At 40.5% G+C, this 20,080-nt stretch overlaps 4 protein-coding genes across 5 annotated transcripts; 3 read left to right on the top strand and 1 right to left on the bottom strand.

Annotated features, from left to right (window-relative positions):
• Positions 1 to 868: 868 nt before the first annotated feature.
• On the top strand, positions 869 to 3,235 carry si:dkey-165a24.9 (probable G-protein coupled receptor 132). 2 transcript variants are annotated; one of them, XM_054601742.1, is made up of 3 exons: positions 869 to 1,149; positions 1,238 to 2,099; positions 2,501 to 3,235. In XM_054601742.1, exons 2-3 carry the CDS (start codon positions 1,492 to 1,494, stop codon positions 2,922 to 2,924), a joined length of 1,032 nt encoding a protein of 343 aa, XP_054457717.1. In that variant the 5' UTR covers positions 869 to 1,149; positions 1,238 to 1,491; the 3' UTR covers positions 2,925 to 3,235. The 2 variants fall into 2 exon arrangements, with proteins under 2 accessions (XP_054457717.1, XP_054457718.1); XM_054601743.1 differs by having other exon boundaries at positions 869 to 2,099.
• Positions 3,236 to 3,372: 137 nt separating this feature from the next.
• On the bottom strand, positions 3,373 to 19,782 carry LOC129093657 (prostaglandin D2 receptor 2-like). Its single transcript, XM_054601741.1, has 3 exons — positions 19,693 to 19,782; positions 6,375 to 6,489; positions 3,373 to 5,614 (listed from the first exon to the last, which is right to left on the bottom strand). The coding sequence occupies exon 3, from the start codon at positions 5,549 to 5,551 to the stop codon at positions 4,415 to 4,417; it is 1,137 nt and encodes a 378-aa protein (XP_054457716.1). The 5' UTR covers positions 5,552 to 5,614; positions 6,375 to 6,489; positions 19,693 to 19,782; the 3' UTR covers positions 3,373 to 4,414.
• On the top strand, positions 9,657 to 11,482 carry LOC129093163 (uncharacterized). Its single transcript, XM_054601081.1, has 6 exons — positions 9,657 to 9,707; positions 9,812 to 10,136; positions 10,222 to 10,577; positions 10,656 to 10,844; positions 11,098 to 11,144; positions 11,264 to 11,482. Exons 1-6 carry the CDS (start codon positions 9,665 to 9,667, stop codon positions 11,390 to 11,392), a joined length of 1,089 nt encoding a protein of 362 aa, XP_054457056.1. The 5' UTR covers positions 9,657 to 9,664; the 3' UTR covers positions 11,393 to 11,482.
• On the top strand, positions 17,614 to 19,258 carry LOC129093659 (uncharacterized). The gene is given in 6 exon segments (XM_054601744.1): positions 17,614 to 17,734; positions 17,849 to 18,532; positions 18,671 to 18,781; positions 18,784 to 18,801; positions 18,881 to 18,924; positions 19,056 to 19,258. Coding segments are annotated over 6 exon segments (1,023 nt in total). The 5' UTR covers positions 17,614 to 17,691; the 3' UTR covers positions 19,179 to 19,258.
• Positions 19,783 to 20,080: the final 298 nt, after the last annotated feature.

Below are 20,080 nucleotides of genomic sequence, written 5' to 3'. Positions count from 1 at the left end.
ATAAAATAGATGTTAGTAGAAATAGCATTATGTTTTTGTATTCCTGTCTCCTGTCAACAGTATTCTGACTTTTTGAGTGGCATATGGATGTCGCAATGAGGTTGCCAGTTTGTTTTCTCCCTGCAACTTCCTGTGTGATTCTTTTATTTTTCAGAACTTTTTTCAGTGGTGTTAATATATGGGCATGGTGACCTTAATGCAGAGCTCTGGAGAGCATACAGTGATCGTAATGTCCTTGGGGACTGGTCAGTTTATTAGTTACAATATTGGATTATTTAATAAATCAGGCATTGGTGACATTTTAAAGGAAACAAAGTGAGTGATTAGACACTCCTCCCTTTGAAACCATGTGGTAAAAATACAGCCTAACACCCATTGTCTCAACAAACCCATTCTTCCCCAAAACAATTTCAATTGTGTAAGATTTTTTTCTCTCCATCTAGTGCACAAGCAAAGTTCACCCTGGGTAAAATACACTCATTTACTGTCTATTCAGTGGATTATTGAAATTAGTCATTTTTTAGCATTCAATTTAATACATCCACTTTTAGTGCAATGGATGTTTTTTGTTCTTTGTGCAACTCTAGCTTTAACATCCATAAGATCCATAAGATAAACATAACATGAAATACAGTTCTCTATGCAGTTGCGGAAACCAAATGTAAATCAGCTAAATACAATTTCTAAATACTTACATAGTAAAAACACTATTCAGATGTGTTAAAAGGAAGTTCAAAGACAGCACAGCAGAAGGGTTAATGTGTTTAATGGCACATAGCCAGCGGCCGACAATATAAAGGGCATAAATGGACACTACATCAGTTCCCTCCCTCACAGCTTCTCTCCACCTCAATCATCCTGTCTACTACTGGACCAAGAGAGACGGAGACAGAAAGACAGAGAGAAAGAGAGAAAGAGAGAAAGAGAGAAAGAGAGAGTATATGTTTTTGTTCTGGGGCAGAAAGGCTCCTGCCTCAGGATGTTGCCTTTAAAGCTGAAGAAGTGGGTTTCCTGTGGAGGAAACGATCACAGAATAGACAAGGCTTGGTCGAGACACCGTGTTCCCAACATTTCTTGAGCACAGGTCACCCAGCTGCAGAGCGGGCAGCACGCTTTTGTGGGACAAAGTCGGTCTCACAGCCTCGAGAGGTGAGTGAAAACTTCTTGGTTTGGATTATATTGTTTACACCTTCTGACACTAAACCATCTGACAATTCTTTTGACTTCTGCTCTGCAGGTGTTTGTCTCCCCTGATGGATCCTGGATGCTTTGGAGATTGGTTGACTGACAGCACGTAATCTGAGCCTGACCTTTTCCAAAGGAGAATGCATTTATGAATAATATGCAATGGACAAACGACAAGTGGATGCATCAAACAGATGCATCAAACTAATCAGAGTTTGCTTTGAGTGAATGAATGGGTATTTCTACACCAACTCATCATCCTGCAACTGCCAATCCATGTCTGAATAAGGTCATCTGTAGTTCTCCATGTCAGGTGCTTTTACCAACAGAGACATGTCCAATGACAGCTGCAACCTCCCGTTTGACACGGACACGTTTGGCCTGACCTGTATCTATGGCCTGATCTTCTCTTTGGGTCTCCCCAGCAACCTGCTGTCTCTCTGGGGACTGTACCACCTGGGCCGCTCCGGTGGAGGAGGCTGCCAACTGGTCTACATCCTAAACCTGCTGCTATCAGACCTCCTCCAGCTGCTCACCCTGCCTCTGTGGATCATTTATCTCCAAGGTGGTCACCGCTGGCCCTATGGTCAGCTAACGTGTGAGCTGGTGGGCTACGTGTTTTACGTAAATGTCTACGCCAGCGTCATGTTCTTGTGCCTGATAGCGCTGGATCGCTGCCTGGCAATCGTGTACCCACTGAGCAGCCGCAGGGTGCGAAATGTCCGGGTGGCAGCAGTGTCCGGCCTGGCAGTTTGGACCCTGACCTTCCTGTTCTGTCTTACCGGGTTGCTGCCGTCAGTGTTTGACTCGGACAGACTGCTGTGTCTGGAGCAGTACCCCGTCAGTCCTAGATACGCCCACTTCAAGATCACAACGGTGGCCCTGGGCTTCCTGCTGCCATGTTCCATACTTGGGTGAGTTAACCCCGAGGTCCCAGTGAGGATACCCCTGCATGTTGGTTTTACAAAACTGTTCAAAGCTTCTGTGGTCAAATTAGTCAACCTTTTACATTGCACAAGAACAAATTTTGTGTCAAAATAATTAAAGTGGTCAAAAGGTGGCTACGGCAAAAGGGAAGCAGACTATTTACTTGTAGCAAATGTATGGAGAGTATTGCAACATGAACTAAAATTAAGCTAAAATAAATAAATATCAGGGCCCCCTTTGTGATACAGAGGTACTTCTCCTTGTTTATGAGTGGTACATTTGGACAAAAGGAAATGGTATAATGTCCTTGGGGGACATTAAATAATCAATTATATTCTGATGAATATTCTGTTGGCTGACAGGCTGCGTTCTCATCTTTCTCCCTTAGCTACACCTCAGCCCACATTGGGGTGACACTCCGACGATCTCCTTCTCTCTCTGACCATGAGCGGCACAAAATCGTGGGCATCCTAGTCGTGATCACCGTCAACTTCATTGTTGTGTTTGGACCCTATCACCTGGTGGGCGGATACAGATTTGTGTCCTTGCTGTTGACTGACGAGCCGTGTGGAATGGAGCGTTCCATTTTCCTCATGTATCGCCTGTGCTACGGTCTGACCAGCCTCAACACCCTGCTGGATCCCCTCTTCTACATCTTCCTGTGCCCTGATGCCCGGATAGAGCTGCAAAGATCCCTGCCCTGTTTGGGAGGGGGTCAAAGCACACGCAAAAAGATTAGCCTCAGTATCAGAGCTCCGTCACACAACCAGGGGGAGAGAGAAACTGGACACAATGATCTTCTAGAAATATAACTTGGATTTGACCACAGAGCTGAGCTCCTGGTATTTAGTCAATGCAAGAGTGCCACCAAGTGGAGGTGCATGTGAACAGTGTGTTTCAACTCCCAGCAAATACATTCTTTTTTTCAGGGGGATTCAACCTCATCAGCTAAAGGACTTCTACTGGTTCAATTTTCAGTTACTCGTGATGATCTAAATACTGTTTCAGAGGATGAAAATAGAAGCATGTGTGTGAAGCACACAGGTCACAAAGTGCAACTGTTACTGATGTAAACTCATCACTATTTAATTCAGTACAGATATGCCAAAATCCGTTATTTTGTGATATCCATACCCAATATAGCTTCCTATTATACAGCCAGAAGAAGATCTATCCATTTACTAGATTGGTTTTCTGATAAGTGTATGGAAATGAACCAATCATTTCACAATCAAACCTTGTTTTATTTTACTGTCATGTTTACAATAATTAAAAGTTCATGTTCAATCACGTGTTTGCTATCAGTCATTCTTTATTAATGTTTAGATATGTCTCAGCATTAATACATATAGATGCTACATGAATGGGAATTATAACAATAATGGAAATTTATGACAACAATTCTGTATTTGTAAACATGATGGGGAAAAAAAACAAGCGCATTCTGGATAACAAAAATGTATCTTGTGTCAGCTCTTGTTGATAACATCGAGTGAGAGACACCTCATATTTACAAAGCAATCAACAAAAAAAAGCAATAATATATGGGTCATTCAACAAAACATACAAATCAGCCAAGCATAGAAGTCAAAATAAAAAAATTGTGCTGAAAGCTATATGATTGTTCTGGCAATTGTCATTAATTTAGGGGTTACGAGTACACACTGCAGAGGAATGCTGACTAAATCCTTGAATGCTCATGGGAATATAACCAAGTATGCTACAGTGATATCAGTCAGGTATGAAAACAGTTTGAATAATGGTTGAGACATTTAAAGCACCATACATTTTAGTCGAGGGGATCTTTCCATCAATGATATGTAATACATCATGCCAATGTTTCAAATTAAAAGCCTAGAAGGGAAGTATTTATGCCAACCGAGGGTTTGCTTTTGGCATGTCTTAAGTAATTACATTAAACATTATAATGATCTACGGACCAAATGTCTTTAGCCCTCTTAGGATATTTCTTCATTATTAAATTACCAATTCTGTTTTTTTCCAGCCAATTGAAAAGGGTTGTGAATAAATGGCTCTTTAATAGGCTTAGTCTGGGTCTAGTGATCCATTTGACCGTGGCCTACCTGCCCAACTCTACTCACTTTCTATAGGCCCTGTTCACAGCAGCCATTTTGACATGCCATTGCAGGGTAATCACAGGTGTAATTATTCACCTGTCATAATGGCTGCTGTGAAAAGAGCCTACAGGAAGCGACAGGAAGTGAATGTTAGATGCTAGAATGTACTGATACTAAGCCAAGAAGTAAACAAAAGTCTGGCCATTATTGCGGTACATTTTCGTTCAGTTCTCAGCAGGTTCAGCAAGACTTTCATTTTTCTCCCGATCCTCTCCTTTCAGACATAAGGTTGTTATCGAATTCCTCTGCTTCAACACAATCTCAGTGGTGGAGAAAGAGCTGTGAGCAGTGCTTCGGCGTCGGGCAAACTCTGCCAGATCCTCAGCCAGGACGCTCTCCATCACCGCACCCAGAGAATGTCTGATCTTCCTGCACAGGTCAGGGCAGCTGAACACGTACAGAATGGGGTTGAGGACACTGTTGAGGAAGCTGATGCTTGCTGAGATCGGGAGGGCCGTGACTGCAAGTTTATGGGCAGGATGCCCAATGGGAGCCATCACCTCCATGATGATGAAGAAGTGGTACGGAGCCCAGCAGAGTACAAAGCTCACCACCACAGCCACTACAAGTCGAACGAAACGGAAAGGGCGCCGGCCGCCTCTGCGTGCCAAGACGACATTCACGCCGGCATAGCTGAGGATGATGATCAGTAGAGGGATCAGGAAGGACAGGAAAAGCTTCATGAAGACTAAGGCCTCTTTGCGCTGCTGACATAAAGATCCCAGGTCAAATGGTTCAGCAGGGAGGAATCGAGCATAATTGTAGTAACAGAGGATCTTGCCGTTAGGTAGGACAATGGTGTCACGGAATATGTAGAAGGAGATGGTGGAGACCACAGCCAAGGCCCATATCACCCCACATATCCTCCCCACGAGTTTGAAGTTCCTGTAGTTCTGGGCCCAGACGGGTCTCAGCACCACCAGGCAGCGGTCCATAGAAATGGCCGCCAGCAGGTAGCCACTGACAAACATGTTGAGAAAGAAGATGGACGAATGGATGCGGCAGAAGGTTGTGCCCAAGGTCCAGGTCCTGCCGCGGGCCATGTAGAGGGTGAAGAAGGGCAGGGAGGCAGTAGCCAGCAGGTCGGAGGCGGCGAGGTTCAGGATCCAGATCCTGATGACAGAGCGGCGGACATGGAAGCCCACTACCCACAGGATGAGGAGGTTCTCTATGATGCCAATGGAGGAGAAAATGCCATGGAGGGAAATGGTGAACGCGCTCAAAGAGCTCATCTTGTTTGTTTGGTTTGATGGGTGATAAACGCTGATATTTGTCGTCGGGATGTCAGGACAGTACACCATCTTGGAGGGCAGACCTCTTGATGTTGAAACTTAACTTGGCCTTTTGCTTCCCACTGATGCAATCTACGACAGAGATTAGAACATGTTCAATGACATTCCAACTCAGGGCTCAGAGGGTACGTTTTGCTCTTTTTTCCTTTATGGCCATTGAGATATTTAGATAATTCCATAACAACATATTGTTTTAATTCATGCTACACCAGTTTCCTGTTCATGACATGACACATATATGTTCTATATATATATATATATATATATATATATAGAACATATATGTGTCATGTCATATGTTTTTCTGTTTCATTTGGCCCTTTTGCACAACTTTCAAGAAGAATACTAAATACAAAATACAAAAAGAGAAAATTGTATCTGATGTAAAACTCTAATTTACCTTGAGTTGAAGAACAGCATTTTTCATTGCAGGTCAACGTTTGAGAGAGAATGTATTACTCTGTTTGCAGATCGTGTGGTATCATTGTGTGTCTTTGTAGTCTTATCTTTCACATTTCCCACATCCTCTCTAGTTCTGAAAATGTATCACTTGCTTTCAGCCCTGAGCGCAGCAAATATTAGTTTAGCTCGGCCATTTGTGCTGACTACTCTGTTGCAAACTATGCAAAAGCAAAGACACAAAAGAAATGTAATTATTAGTCGGGCGTTATGTCTTCATAATCAAATGCATTTCACCCATTTCCATTGCACATTCATTTGATTTGTAATGAGTGAAAAAAATTCTCATTGCGAGATTCTTACACTTGTTAATGCGCTCACCCCCTTGTTCTAAGCACACAGACAAAAAAACGAAAAAAACCAAATGCCTCACCTTTTCCTCTGTCCCTGGCAGGTCTGATGAGATCTCTGTCATGTTATGCTTCTGTATTACCCGGTGCAGCACTTGCCTCATGGGCGTATGTGTACAGTAATAGGAAGTCACAAACCTAAAAAAGAGAAACAAGTGGAGCTAAGTGTGACACCAACCCAATTTGACCAACCTCCAGTCAGGCCTTTAATATAAATGACGTATGTTTGGTCAACTGGTCTCTAAAAAGCAACTGAGTGAGGAAATTAGTATTTATCGACTATGTATATGATCACATTACTTAATTTTCATGATCATTTACTTTCCTGTTAGTCTAATCTGTTGATCTAAAACATTTTATTTAAATGTCATATTGCAGTTTTTGTTTTGCACACGTTGCTTATTGGCATCATAAAGTACCAGTTGACCTGTTTTCTGAAGTCACTTCAATGACAGCAGTGTAAAGATCAAAGGATACCAATACGAAAAGAACACACTGACCTGGATGTGCTGAAATAACAGGAAAACAACAGACTATTTGTGACTATACAGCATATTGAAGATACAAAAACATTGTCATTTCAGTCGAGTTTATTTAGTGTTAGAAAATACTCTAGTACTAAATAACTATAGCTTGAAATCACTAACCATGTTTGTTAAGTAGAACACCATTAAAATGTCCCCCCACAAATAATCATAATATCATAATAATCATAATAAACGTCTTTATTTTTCTTAATTTCCCCTTTTTTTTTTTTTTTTTTTTTTTTTTTAAGAAATTGGTGTCCATTACATTACTTTTATTAGTGATCACAAAGGTCATACAATATACAAACCCCATCTGTGCAAAGTCACTTTGATCAAAGTGTTATTTTTTGTTCTCAGGTGGTTAACTACTATGTAATCACATTGGTAATGTTACAGCAGTGCAACCAGAGCTAACGTTGATCATTTTTGGCACATTACATAAACTGCCAACATTGAGGGTGTCTCAAAGGCTCCTTATTGCATCCCATCTTGCATTCATTATACGTTTTAAAAACTCATCAGGTGCTTGGGGAATAACCTAGAGTTTAAATTTGAGAAAAATACAACTGCATAACTTCATCTTGAAGCAGTGTCTGTGTGGGTGCATGAACACAATGATGGGTGAATTTGGTTCACCACATATCTCAGAACGTACTATTCCACTGTACTATTCACTCTGGATCATGGAGTCATCCTTTTTAACTACTAGACTCTTTCTAACACAGTGTCATTCAATCCTCCACTCAAGACAACTATTGCCCTCACCACAGTTATATGAAAAGGTTGGATAGTTATCACTGACTTATCTATAAGGCTGAGGTTTTCTAGTCCAGATCAAAGGGAAAAACCATGACACCACATCACAGGAAAGTTTAGCCTTAACAGTTCCTAATACCAACTCTGAACTGGGGAGGACTGGTTTCTGGCACTATATGAAGCACACTACTGGAATGGATTGCATTAAAACTGAAAAACAGTTGCTAAGCACCAGGAGAGAAAACATCTTTGTGTAAAAGAGATATGGGTTCATATTATCTTCTTTACCCACTATGAGGATGTAAAAGCCCAGCACAGAGCAAACACCACCCTCAGTTTTGATTGTGTTGTGTTGCAGTTTACACTGACACCTGCTGGCTCACTGTGGTGCTGATACATTTAGTGTTCTCAAACTTCTTCTGGCAGTTCCTTCTGGTGAGAAGCCATCAAAGCCGCACTATATTTGCTGCAATGATGATTAAGCAAAAGGTAAAGCATTGAGCACTTACTTCTGCTTTTTGTCTCACTGCTGGGTGTATTGTGTGTGTGTGTGTGTGTGTGTGTGTGTGTGTGTGTGTGTGTGTGTGTGTGTGTGTGTGTGTGTGTGTGTGTGTGTGTGTGTGTGTGTGTGTGTGTGTGTGTGTCTGTTGTTTCTCGGAACGTTGGAAATTGCAAGTCATTTTCTTGCAATTCAGTCACGTTTCAAAACCACTATTTTTGGCAATATAGAGCAAAACAATATAGAGTCAAATTTACTCTCCTTTCCTTAGCAAATATGAAATACTTGGAATGACACAAATACAAAGTAATCAATACATCGATCTAACTCAGAAAATATCCCAGAAGCTTCAGCAGCCTGCTGTTTAGGATTAGATATGCAATTGTTGTTACTCATAACTCTCAATAACAACACACCCACCACTTACCTACTTTTCAAGCCAGTTACCTAAGATGGAAATGCAGTACACATTGCTTTGGGGTCTTTGAATAAAACGGTCATTTTTTTAATGAGGTGAAAAAGGAGGTAAAACAATGTGTGAACCCACGCTGTGTCTCAGCGGGATACATTTATCCACCCGTCTATCTTTAATAGACCTGACCATTGTAGTTTACACAAGTCTTCACACTGGCTTCCTTTGTTTCAAATAACTGGTTTTAAAATACTTCTGTTGGTCGATTAAAGCACATAATAGTTTATGGCCAAAAATGAATTTCTAAAATGCTGCTCTGTTATGAACTGTGAGATCATCTGGGACAGGTCTGCCTGCTGTCCTCTAAACTTTTCTCTAACAGTCATTTCAAATGGAAAAGAATCATTTAATTTTTATGAACCAAATATCTGGAACAAACTCACAGAAAACTTCTCAATTAAAAAAACACTTCTGTTCGCCACTCATTCACACCCTGCCCCTCACTGTAACTGCTTTGTCATTTTATGATCTTTTCAAATCTGTTTTATTTTAGCTTATTTTTTTAGCTTAATTTATCCTAATTTGACTCTGTTAAAATCCTATTAATGTCTTAAAATCTTTTTTCATTGTATTGAATTGCCTTGTAGTTGAAAAGATGCTATTCAGATGCTCCGTCTGAGAGAAGAAGAAAAAAAAGGCAATACTTGACATCTCATTCTGTAAAAGTTATGCATTGCTTTTTCCCACCCCCCTCGGCAAATTACTGTAAACTTAAAATATATGAAAACAGTCTAATATTTTTTTCAGAATATTCTGCATACTTTTGCATACCAGTCAAGCCTGGCGCAAATACATCCAAACCACAAAATGTGTGACAAATCTAAAATACATTAACTGCTGAGGGTGTTCTAGAAAGATCTAGGGTAAGCTATGGTCATTGGACCAATTAAAAAAGCTTTCGGAAAATCACAGCATCTCACTTCCTTCAGTAGAAACACACACCCACAAAATGTGCACAACCTGGGTCATGTACAGACAACTTTCCACTGACGGTGTAGCTGTTGTCCTCGACCCCTTTAGTCAAAGCGCCATCACACTGGAAAGGTCTGAACGCTGGAGATGTTCAAGTTTTATGTGCTCTTGGTTCGTCTCTTTGGAGCTTGTAAGTTACTGCTAACAATATTTTTCCTGCTGAAAATTAGATTTTTTTAACTTCATGAATGAGTAAAAGTTGCATTCACTGATTTCTATCTATGTGTGTTTCAGATGGCGCTCTGCTCTACGCTAGGCCCGGACAAAATGTGACTCTACCGTGTTTCCATGCCTCCAAGGCCAACAATCTGTGTTGGTACAAGCAGGTTGCAGGGGGGCAACCTCAGATAATATCCTCATACTATATACATTCCCCTGACACCAACAGATTCCACAACCAGTTCAAAGGCAACAAACGCTTTTCGGTTCACACTGGAGAACGGTTCTACCATCTGAACATCTCTAATGTCCAAGACTCGGATTCAGCTATGTACTACTGTGGACATACCAATGTTGTAATCACCGAATTTGATAATGGAACGTTTTTGGTTTTGAAAGGTATTTTGTTTTAGATTTTGGCCACACAAAACTATCTTTCCCATTTAGATTTTCCATTTAATAACCCTTTCTATATGCATTTTTTTCTCAGAGTCCAGCCACAGGTCTTTCCTCCAGCAGCCGGCGTCAGACTCTGTGAAGCCAGGAGACTCTGTGACTCTGAACTGCACCGTGCATACTGGAACCAGTGACACAGAACACAGTGTGTACTGGTTCAAAAAGGAGAATTCAAGTAACTCACACTTGGGAATTATGTACATTAACACCCACAGCAGCAGCAGCAGCAGTCAGTGTGTACGGAGCCTGGAGCCTCCTGCACAGAGCTGTGTGTACAGCTTATCCAAGAGGAATGTCAGCCTGTCTGATGCTGGGACGTACTACTGTGCCGTGGCCTCATGTGGAGAGATACTGTTTGGGAACGGAACAAGACTGGAGGTTGGAGGTGAGCAAAGTTTAGAGTAAAAATCGGAAGCCTCTCCTTTTTCTTTTTTCTTGTTTACATTGCTTTTTGTTTTCTCAGGGCAACAGGGTGACATTTATCCTCTCTGGATGCAATGCTTGGTCGCAGTTCTGCTTGTGTCTGTTATCTTGAACATTATCCTAATCGGTGTCCTCTGCAAAATGTCCAGGAGGAAATATCTCCATTCTCAAGGTAGAATTGATTCATATTTATTAGAGGAAAAGTCTGTTTGTTTTAATGGGGATGCAAAAAAGGATTGATTCACACAATTTCTAAACCATATGTTCTTACTTTATGCTATCTCGCCATGCAGACAGCTTGGGTTTTATTTTCATGAATCTGTCTCAAATACTCCAACCTCATATTAGGGAGTTCACAGCTTTTGATAAGAACATCTACATTTTATTTTCCCGCAATTATGTCAAGAGTACTTTAGAAAATCCACAGATCTTTCTTTTTTACCATCAACTGACACTTGAATGACTAAAATAAAATATTTTAGGTCTGCAACCCCGCTTGAGTGTCCCAGAAGACACCTCTGACAGTCAAGTAAGCTCAAAACTCTTCCCAATATGAGCTGTATTTATATTTTGTATATAGACACATCCCATTTCCAAATACATTTGCAACAGTTATTAAAAATAACTTATCTTTCTTATTTCCTGCAGAATGAGGAATCTGATGCTATGCAGTACGTAGCTCTGGACTTCAAGAAGAGGCAAAGCAAGAGCAGGAGACAGAGGAGCCCAGAGAAGGAGACCATTTACAATGGAGTTAGACTGTCCGACCTGAAGTGACCACACTTTCTTCACCTCCCACCAACTCCTGTAATTTCAATTTGTATTATAATATTTTTATTAAAGATGCTTAATTTGAAATTCATGGTATTCATGATTAGGAAACCACTAGCTGCTATATATAAATATATATATATATATATATATATATATATATATATATATATATATATATATATATATTTATACATTTATATAAATAAGTGTTTTCTACATTTTACACAAACCAATTATGTTTTCTTTGTGATGACTTCAAACTGCTGAGCACCCAATTAAAGCATCCACCAATATGAAAATATGTATTGATTAAATTCATTCATTTAGTTTCATTCCTTAAACGTCCCCTGTCCTCATATGCCCTGCATGTGTTTACTGGAAATCTTCCTGCTTTGATCACTCTGTGTGTGTATGTAACAGGCGGACTACCGTGACTTTAGGTGGTTTACCTTCAACTTCATCTCAGTATTGCCTTTCAATGAAGTAAGGGTCATCGCCTAGGGTTGGTTTTTCAGAAGACATTATCCTAGTAGCTATCTTCTTTTAGAAGACATTATCCTAGTAGCTATCTTCTTTTAGAAGACATTATCCTAGTAGCTATCTTCTTTTAGAAGACATTATCCTAGTAGCTGTCTTCATTTAGAACACATTATCCTAGTAGCTGTCTTCATTTAGAAGACATTATCCTAGTAGCTATCTTCTTTTAGAACACATTATCCTAGTAGCCATCTTCTTGACAAGTAAACTGAGTTCCCCTTTGAGTTCAGCATCAGGCCTTCTTCTACTCAGTAAGGTGGCTGCGATTAAGATCTCGATCAGTAGAGAGCAGTAGTCCACCTACACTCACATAAGTGCTACATCATGATGCTTATACTGTTTTACCTTTTTAAAAGGATCAACACATTTTGCTTAACTCATCACACAACAGTCACACGTTGTCGTGACCACCAGGTAAGATTGGAAAGATAAGTTATTTAAAGTGAACACACCAAAGACACGGTGCACGAGAACATTTCAAAGACACTTGTTAGGTGTCAGTCTTGTTTGTTCCACCCACAGAGTGATGTCTTTGGAGTTGTTGTTGTGATCGACTGACGAGAGAGTAGATATCTCATCTTTGCCTTATTTGTCAAAGCACCTGAGCACCGTCAGTACCATGACAACAACATTACATGTCACTAAAGTAATCAGAAATGCTCCGTTTTATAGTTTGAGTCAAAATATACTTTTATTTTGGAATTGAAGAATTTCAGCTTTGCTCAATAAGTAGGTCAGCTTTTAGTCATCTTAACTATGTATTATGAACATTTATTATGTATATGCATCATTGTCACAAAAGTGTTTCCCCCAATCACGTTGAGAACTGTGTCATAAATCTTTGGTGTTTTGTTTTACATTTAACTTGATCCTCTCAAACACTCATCAACAAGTCCTGCAGTCAACTAGCTATTTAGGAGGAAAAAAAGAAAAGAAAAAAAGGAAAGATAAAAAAGGAATGGAAAGAAAAGAATAGAAAAGTAAAGAAAAGAAAAACAAGTTCCTGCTCTGGTCAAGTTCGCACGTATCGAGTTCAACCCCAGTGGTTTTGTCACACTCCTCCCCCCCCGCTCTCCCCTCCTGACAGGATGTCTTTGTGGTCTTATTTGTGATGCTGTTTGTTTGCCCCAGTTGCTTCACAATAACGCCTCTGCTTTTTCACTTCTCCATCTCAGGCATATAGTTATAAACTTACAAGTGAATTAAAATGGTTAAAAGCCACAAATAGAAGTCACACTTTATTTAAGGAAAAAAACATTATTTAAAAATACATTGATACAATACTTTAAACTGTGACACAGAAAAAACACATTTGTTCTTTGTGTTTAACATTGTTGAAGTGCAGTCGAAGTACTTTCTATCTGACCTGATTTACTTCTTAATGCCAAAAGCTTAGTGGAAAAAAACACATGTATCTGCATCTCAAGGTGGTGCTCTGACCTTTTTCAACACTTATGACAAACTAATGGATAACAGAAAACCTTGTGCATAAAATATCCGTATCGTATTGACACGGGGCTAAAGGGCAGTGTCCACATGGTGCTAAACTATAAGATGCTCCATCATTTGTGTTTGAAGGATAATAACTATTGAAGTGAGATGAAATTAATGTAGTTATCACTCTCTAAAACTTATTTCCGGCTCTCCTAAATTGACAGTATGAAAAAGCCTGGAGACCACATGAAGTCTAAAATGTGATCTCTGAAAAATCTAACTTTATTTAAAGACACAGGTACTACACTGGTATAGGAGTTTAAAACCATACATGGTTTGAATGTGGGACAGTCTAGTAATTCTAAATTGACTGATTCAATTCAACTAGCATTTGACAAATCAGCTCCAAATGACAGCTTTCTATATATTTACATCCTTTCTTGCAGCAGCCCTGTGTGCTGTGGAACGAGACAGTGCAGGTTTTCTGTGCTACAAGAAGGTCGAAAGACACTCTACTTTCATCAGTCAAAGACTTCGGGCATAAAAAATGCATGAAAAAACGTTGCAAAGTTTAGCTGGACTGAAGGCAGATGACCTGAGCAAACAGGGTCCTCCACACACCCGATTTTGGTAAGTTCAGCACAATAACATATGACATTGAAATGACATTAAAGACAAAAGGAATTTGACAAGCGGCCAAATGCCCAACATGCAATACTTTTAGCTTGCAGGGCTGCTTCCTCTTCTCATTGTTTGCCACATGGTTTGACTCACATTTTCAAGAAAAGGGAGGATCTTTGACACGTTTGAGAAACAGTGAAAATTGGGCCGTCATATACTGTCACTCTGCACGACTCAGGAAGTAGCATAGGGTTTAAGGGAGAGGAGTGTTGGTCAGTTCTGCCTTATACTGTGTCAACAACCGTAGCGCTTTCACCGCAGTTTTGTTGAAGCATGTACATACCACAAACATCAAAGGACTTATTTGAGTCACATGCAGTAGCCTGCCTCTGCTTGGTCTGCATGAGTAGCTTTCTGTTCACTATGGTGGATTATATTTCATACAGTTTTTCTGAGAAATTGCAATTCGATTTCACCATACTGAAAGGAAGTAAAAACCAGCAGCTGCCTGGTCAGCAATAACACATCTGTCTGTATAAAATGGTATGCTCTAGAAAATGGTTACAAAAGATGTATTAGATACAATTTTCAGATGTATTTTTTCAATCTTATTCATCACTTTATCTCACAGCACAGTAGTAAAGTGACAAGCAAAATATAAGGCACAGAAGCAATGTTAACTCTTCACTGTCCCCACTTCAAGGCACTCATATAATTAATGAGTTGTTAGTTAAAGCCACCATAGAATGTGAAGTTGTCCAACTATTGCACTAGGACTATACTGTACTACACGTTACTGTGAGTTTTGAGAGTCTGGTCATTTGTCAAAACCACATGAAAAAGAAACAGCTAATAGCTAGCCTTTCTATTTTCATAAGTGTGGGATGAACACAGCACTGTGTGTGCAGGAGCTGCCAGTCCCTCAGCAGGTACTGAAATAACATAAACACACGCCAACGTCTAGCGGGAACCGAGCCCCCTGGAAGAGCAGAGGGGTTATATGCCAACTTGAGAGAGTGGCCGAACCGTGGAATTACAACCTCTGGGTCTGTCATGTGATGCCCTGGAGCCAAAAAAGACTCTTCCCCATAGACTAACATTGGGAACTTCCTATGGCGAACCCTTAAATAGAGCCTATTTAAAAGATTCTGTCCTTAAATTGTAAATTGCATTAATAGCTATTTTCCTTCCAACATAGTCATCGTGACGTCACCCACTGGTTTGTGGACTGCCACTTTAAAGCCTTGAGTTTGGTGATTTGGGTGTCGCCATCTTGGAATACGGTCATCGCAATATTGGCTTTTTGCAACCAGTGAACTGAAGCTAACATATTTGGACTGAGGCGGAGTGACGTAGAGATGCTTAAAACGGCTCTGGTAAACGGCTCTGGTAACGGCAGTGACCTGTCAGCCACAAGGTAGCCCCGCCCCAAAACATACTCGTATATATTGTCTATTTACTCTAAAAGGGACTATAATTTACAAAATGAACATCATGTTGTATTAAAGAAGACTTGAATCTAGAGAATGAGCCCAAAAATGAATGTTTATAATGTTTACTGAGGGAATAAATAAAGTGAGAAGTAGGGTCATTTTCTCATAGACTTCTATACAACCAGATGAGTCGCCCCCAGCCGGCCAGTAGAGAGAATGCAAGTACTAGACCAGGGGTGTCCAAACTTTTTTCACTGAGGGCCACATATAGAAAAATATACGAAAGGCTGGGCCACTCACTAGAGGTGAGGTATATTTTGGTTCTGCCATTCTAGGTCATCCGTTTGTGTTTATTCGCGTCTTTCGCTCTAGACGCGCCGGAGAGGGGGCGGGGCTTATCTCCATGGAAACCTCTGTCAACAAATCCATTTATTTCACCATCAACCATGCAATGAATAAATACTAATTCTGTTTTATACTTGTTGTGGCAGTCCCAGATATCCTGGGAAACTAAACGCCGTCTACTAAACGCCGTCTTGTCTGAGTTCATAACATCATCTGTGGATTTATTTGAGCCGTATGAACCGAAAATAAACTATTTTACTGTGATTTAATTGCAATAAATGTACAAAAAGGGACACTGAAATAACATCATAATTATGGTGGTTTGTAAAAAGTCAGAATTCATGTTTTGTTAGTTCTCTCTGCAGGAGGAGAAGGAAATCACTTTTAAAATGCCTGTTTTGTGAACGGAGCTCGGATCGATGACAGAGTGACAGGAGGAGAAGCTCAACGCTGATTGGCTGTCGCAACACAGCGTCCCGCGAATATTTCACCTGATTCGCGCCACCAGGCTCGAGTTCACATCTACTGTCTGTGCATTGACTTTACATGTAAACTAGACGCGCAAAATATTCGCTTCGCTTTTGGTGTGAACGCAGCATTAAGTGCAAGTTTCATGTGTGGGCCATATTCCGTTATGTTTTTAGAATTTGTAGCGGGCCAATTAAAAATGGACGGAAACCCCTGTGCTAGACACTTCTGCACGGCTTCACTCACCAGAACCCGAGGTTGCCGCTTGGGCTGGACCGAGAGCTGGGAGTTGGAGTTAAAGGAAATCCTAGTGCACTTGCTCTATGGGCCCATGGATGTGGAAGATCGCCAGAAGATCTGGGTACTTTAGAAGTGGGAAGTCAAACTGTTTTAACTTCCATAGGAATGAACAAGGCCCAGCCAATGCTGTATCCAGCTCTCTTTATACATCCATGGGTGCAACCACTGCTAACGTTAGAAGGCCAGGCTAGCCAGCTAGCTAGCTTCCACTTTCTGAGTGCAATACAAACATCACAGCACAATGGTTGATCCCTACTAGAAAATAACTAATGGTATAAAGCTTTGTGTGAGTATTGGAAAACAGGAAGAAATATTTTGTTCAAACAATCATAGGCTATATAAGTCTATGATGTGCTCTAGTCAGCAGTGCACCACTGTAATGTTTATGGTGACTCCTATGCTAACTTTACCTACCCTGCACTTGACATTGACTGCTAACAATGCTATACAACATAACACCTTGTGAACAAGTTAAAAGTAGAACAGTAGAGAGCAGTAATGCAACACTGAATCAGATCAAGTTCAAGATTAAAATTAGCAGAAGAGGACAAAAAAAAAAAAAAAAAAAAGACTTCATATGTGGTTTCCTCTAAACTGCTGACCTCTGATGATGTGTACATGAGGTGTTAAAGAGAAGCATTGGAAAAAAGAACTATAAGTTATCAAAATGTACCTAGCAGTAAAATAAAATGGGTTGAATCACTCAACCATGATTTCTAATTTTCTTTCCACTCCCTTTGAACCCACTCAACCACACACATGCCCAAACATACACCTACACAAGTAATCCTATATGTAATCTAAAAGCACATCTTAACCTTACAAATGTTTTTCCAATTTGAAAAAAATCCCCTCCAAGCACTGTGCATATTGTGGAGAACAAACACTGACGTGCACACACCTCCGTCCCAAAAAAAAGTTATCTTCGTGGTACACAAACATGTTGTCAGGTCTTCTGTCCTCCAACAATGATGTGACAAAAGGGACCCCATCAACCCCAATTTCACATCTGGTCACTTGATCAGACTCATATTTTGCAAAGGGGACAGATCGCAGGACTCTAAACCAAACCAGTCAGCTTAGCCAATCACAAACAGCCTTCGTCTCCTATAAGGGTTGGCTGAGTCCGTCAACACACAGGATACAACCTGCAGAGCTTCAGGGATGATGCTACTTTGCGTTTTTCTCGTGCTTCTCAGTCATATCTGTGAGTATTTTAAACCATTTTCACTGTTTCTATATGCATGAGTATAATTAGAAAAGAGTGAGATGAGGGTTTAAAGGCAGAGATAACATAATCGTATGCATTTCTCCTATGCAGGTCAGGTGCCGGCTGTTCACCCGACCTCAAGTATAACTCAGGACAGTGGGGTCATAACAGCTCTCATTGGGCAGACAGTGACTTTAAATTGCTTTTATAAGGATAATAGTGTAACTTACTTGTCTTGGTACCAGCAAAGCTTGGGAGGCAAACCTCTCCTTATATCAACTGGGATGCCAAAAGCAAAGGTGTCCATCTCCCCCGAGTATAAAGAGAGGTTTCGAGTCTCAGCACAAGGTGGAGAAGGATCCAACCACCTCGTTATCAAGGATATTCACCTGTCAGATTCAGCGACATATTTCTGTGGGATTTTAGAATTCAACGTGATTCAATTTGGACCTGGAGCTTTCCTACTTGTCCAAGCATCACAGTCCAACAGCCGGGCTGTCGTCCATCAGCTGCCTTTGGAGCAGCTTCGGTTGGGAGACTCTGTGAATTTGAGCTGTACAGTGCATTCTGGAGCATGTGCGGGGGAGAGGAGCCTCTACTGGTTCAGACATGGTGCTGCTCAGCCTGAAATGACGCCTGGCAGCGTGGACGGTTGTAAATATCCCACCAACGACGATTGCACTTTTAACCTCGCTTTGAAATCTGTGAGCTCCCCTGATACAGGGGTCTACTACTGTGCTCTGGCCTCCTGTGGTGAGATTGTGTTTGGCAATGGAACGAAAGTGGAGATTGTAGGTAGGTGATAAAAGTTATAATTGTTTGTTCCATCCTGCGCATGTTTAAAACAGACATTAAATGAAGCATATTTATCGTACACCATCAATATAAATATATAACAAGGATATGACGTGTTTTGTCTTTATGGCATGTTAGGAGGTCCTACCAAAGTCCCTCTTCTCCTGGTGTATTGCCTCAGTGCGGCATTGGCATTTTTCATTGCATTGCTGCTTGTCTTGGCTTACGTCATGTACAAGTTGAAAAAAAGACTTGCTCTGTCTGCAAAGGTAAGACTTTCAGAATAAAAGTAGTAAACTTTTTTTTTCTGTATTGATCCGGCTTGATGATTCATGTCTTGATTTTCAGGAGCGCATTCTCATCTGGCATGTTCTGCAGCTTCTGACGTCGTGGTAGGTAAAACAACACATGCAAAATAAACTCATACCTATAGAATCATTGCATACGTTTTTAATAACAGTTATTTCATGTTTTCTTCTTGTACTTTACGTCTCACATAGTTTTGTTATTTTGTCTTTACCAGAACCAAGATGCAGACATGCATTATGCTGCGCTGAGTCTGAACAGAACAAGTGAACGACATCGTCACAAGGACAACGTGGAGAGCGTTTGTGTTTACTCTCGGGTAAAGAGTAGAAAACAATGAAGTTGGACTTCACCTTTACAGCAAATTATCTCCCTGTCCTGTCAGTCATTTGCAAGACAGCAACACTTTTCATGACTTAATGTACAATTTAAAATAATGTTGAAAGAAAATAAAAAAAATGTATGCAATGTGTTCCACAGTCACATGTATATTCCTCCGTACATAAAGTTAAATACTGGACACAGATAAACACAGAGCTCATAAATGCTCACGAAAACCCCCTACGATCTATTTATATCTTCTTCAGCCAGAAACGTACATTGCACCTTTCAATCTACAGCCAGCTCTCACCGTTTACCATTCACACCTGTGGTGAAGTTGGTGGGAACTAGAGTATAAGTTTCCATTGGTGGAAACACCAGTCCTAGCAAAGCATGAACACAGGAAGACCGGGCCGTAGCTTCAAGGCCACAAAGTCTTAAACATCAACAAGCCTTACACCTCACAGAACTTTGTGAAACAAGCATCATGTCTTAGATGCTCTGCATAAGAAAAACAAAAAATGTTTACATACCTAAAACTTGCAACAATCCAGATGTATGTCTTAGCTCATGTGAAGACTGGTCTGAGTGAAGCTTTAAATTCAGTCAAAGTGATGTTTCGTAAGCGCTTTCTACTTGAGTTTCACAATTTCAGTTCCCTAAAACTCATCCAGAAGACTTTCTTTTTCTTTCTAAGGAAATGCATCATTATGACATGTCCACATCTTCTTCTCAGATCCAATATGAAGTTTTGTGGTTGATACAGTGCACAAAGTCACAGTGAACAGAGAAACATCCATCCACTGGTATAAAAAAAATAGCTAAAGAACCACATTTTTCTTAGCTACAATTAGCAACAGAAGCTATCATCACAATCATTTCCATGTCTCCTAGTTGCAAATTACAAGGAAGGTATCTTCC

The sequence above is a fragment of the Anoplopoma fimbria genome, chromosome 7 (genome assembly GCF_027596085.1).
Source record: "Anoplopoma fimbria isolate UVic2021 breed Golden Eagle Sablefish chromosome 7, Afim_UVic_2022, whole genome shotgun sequence".
In the NCBI taxonomy this organism is placed as follows: Eukaryota; Metazoa; Chordata; class Actinopteri; order Perciformes; family Anoplopomatidae; genus Anoplopoma; species Anoplopoma fimbria.
Note: the sequence above shows the minus strand (reverse complement) of the source record. Positions and strands in the feature narration are given on the sequence as shown.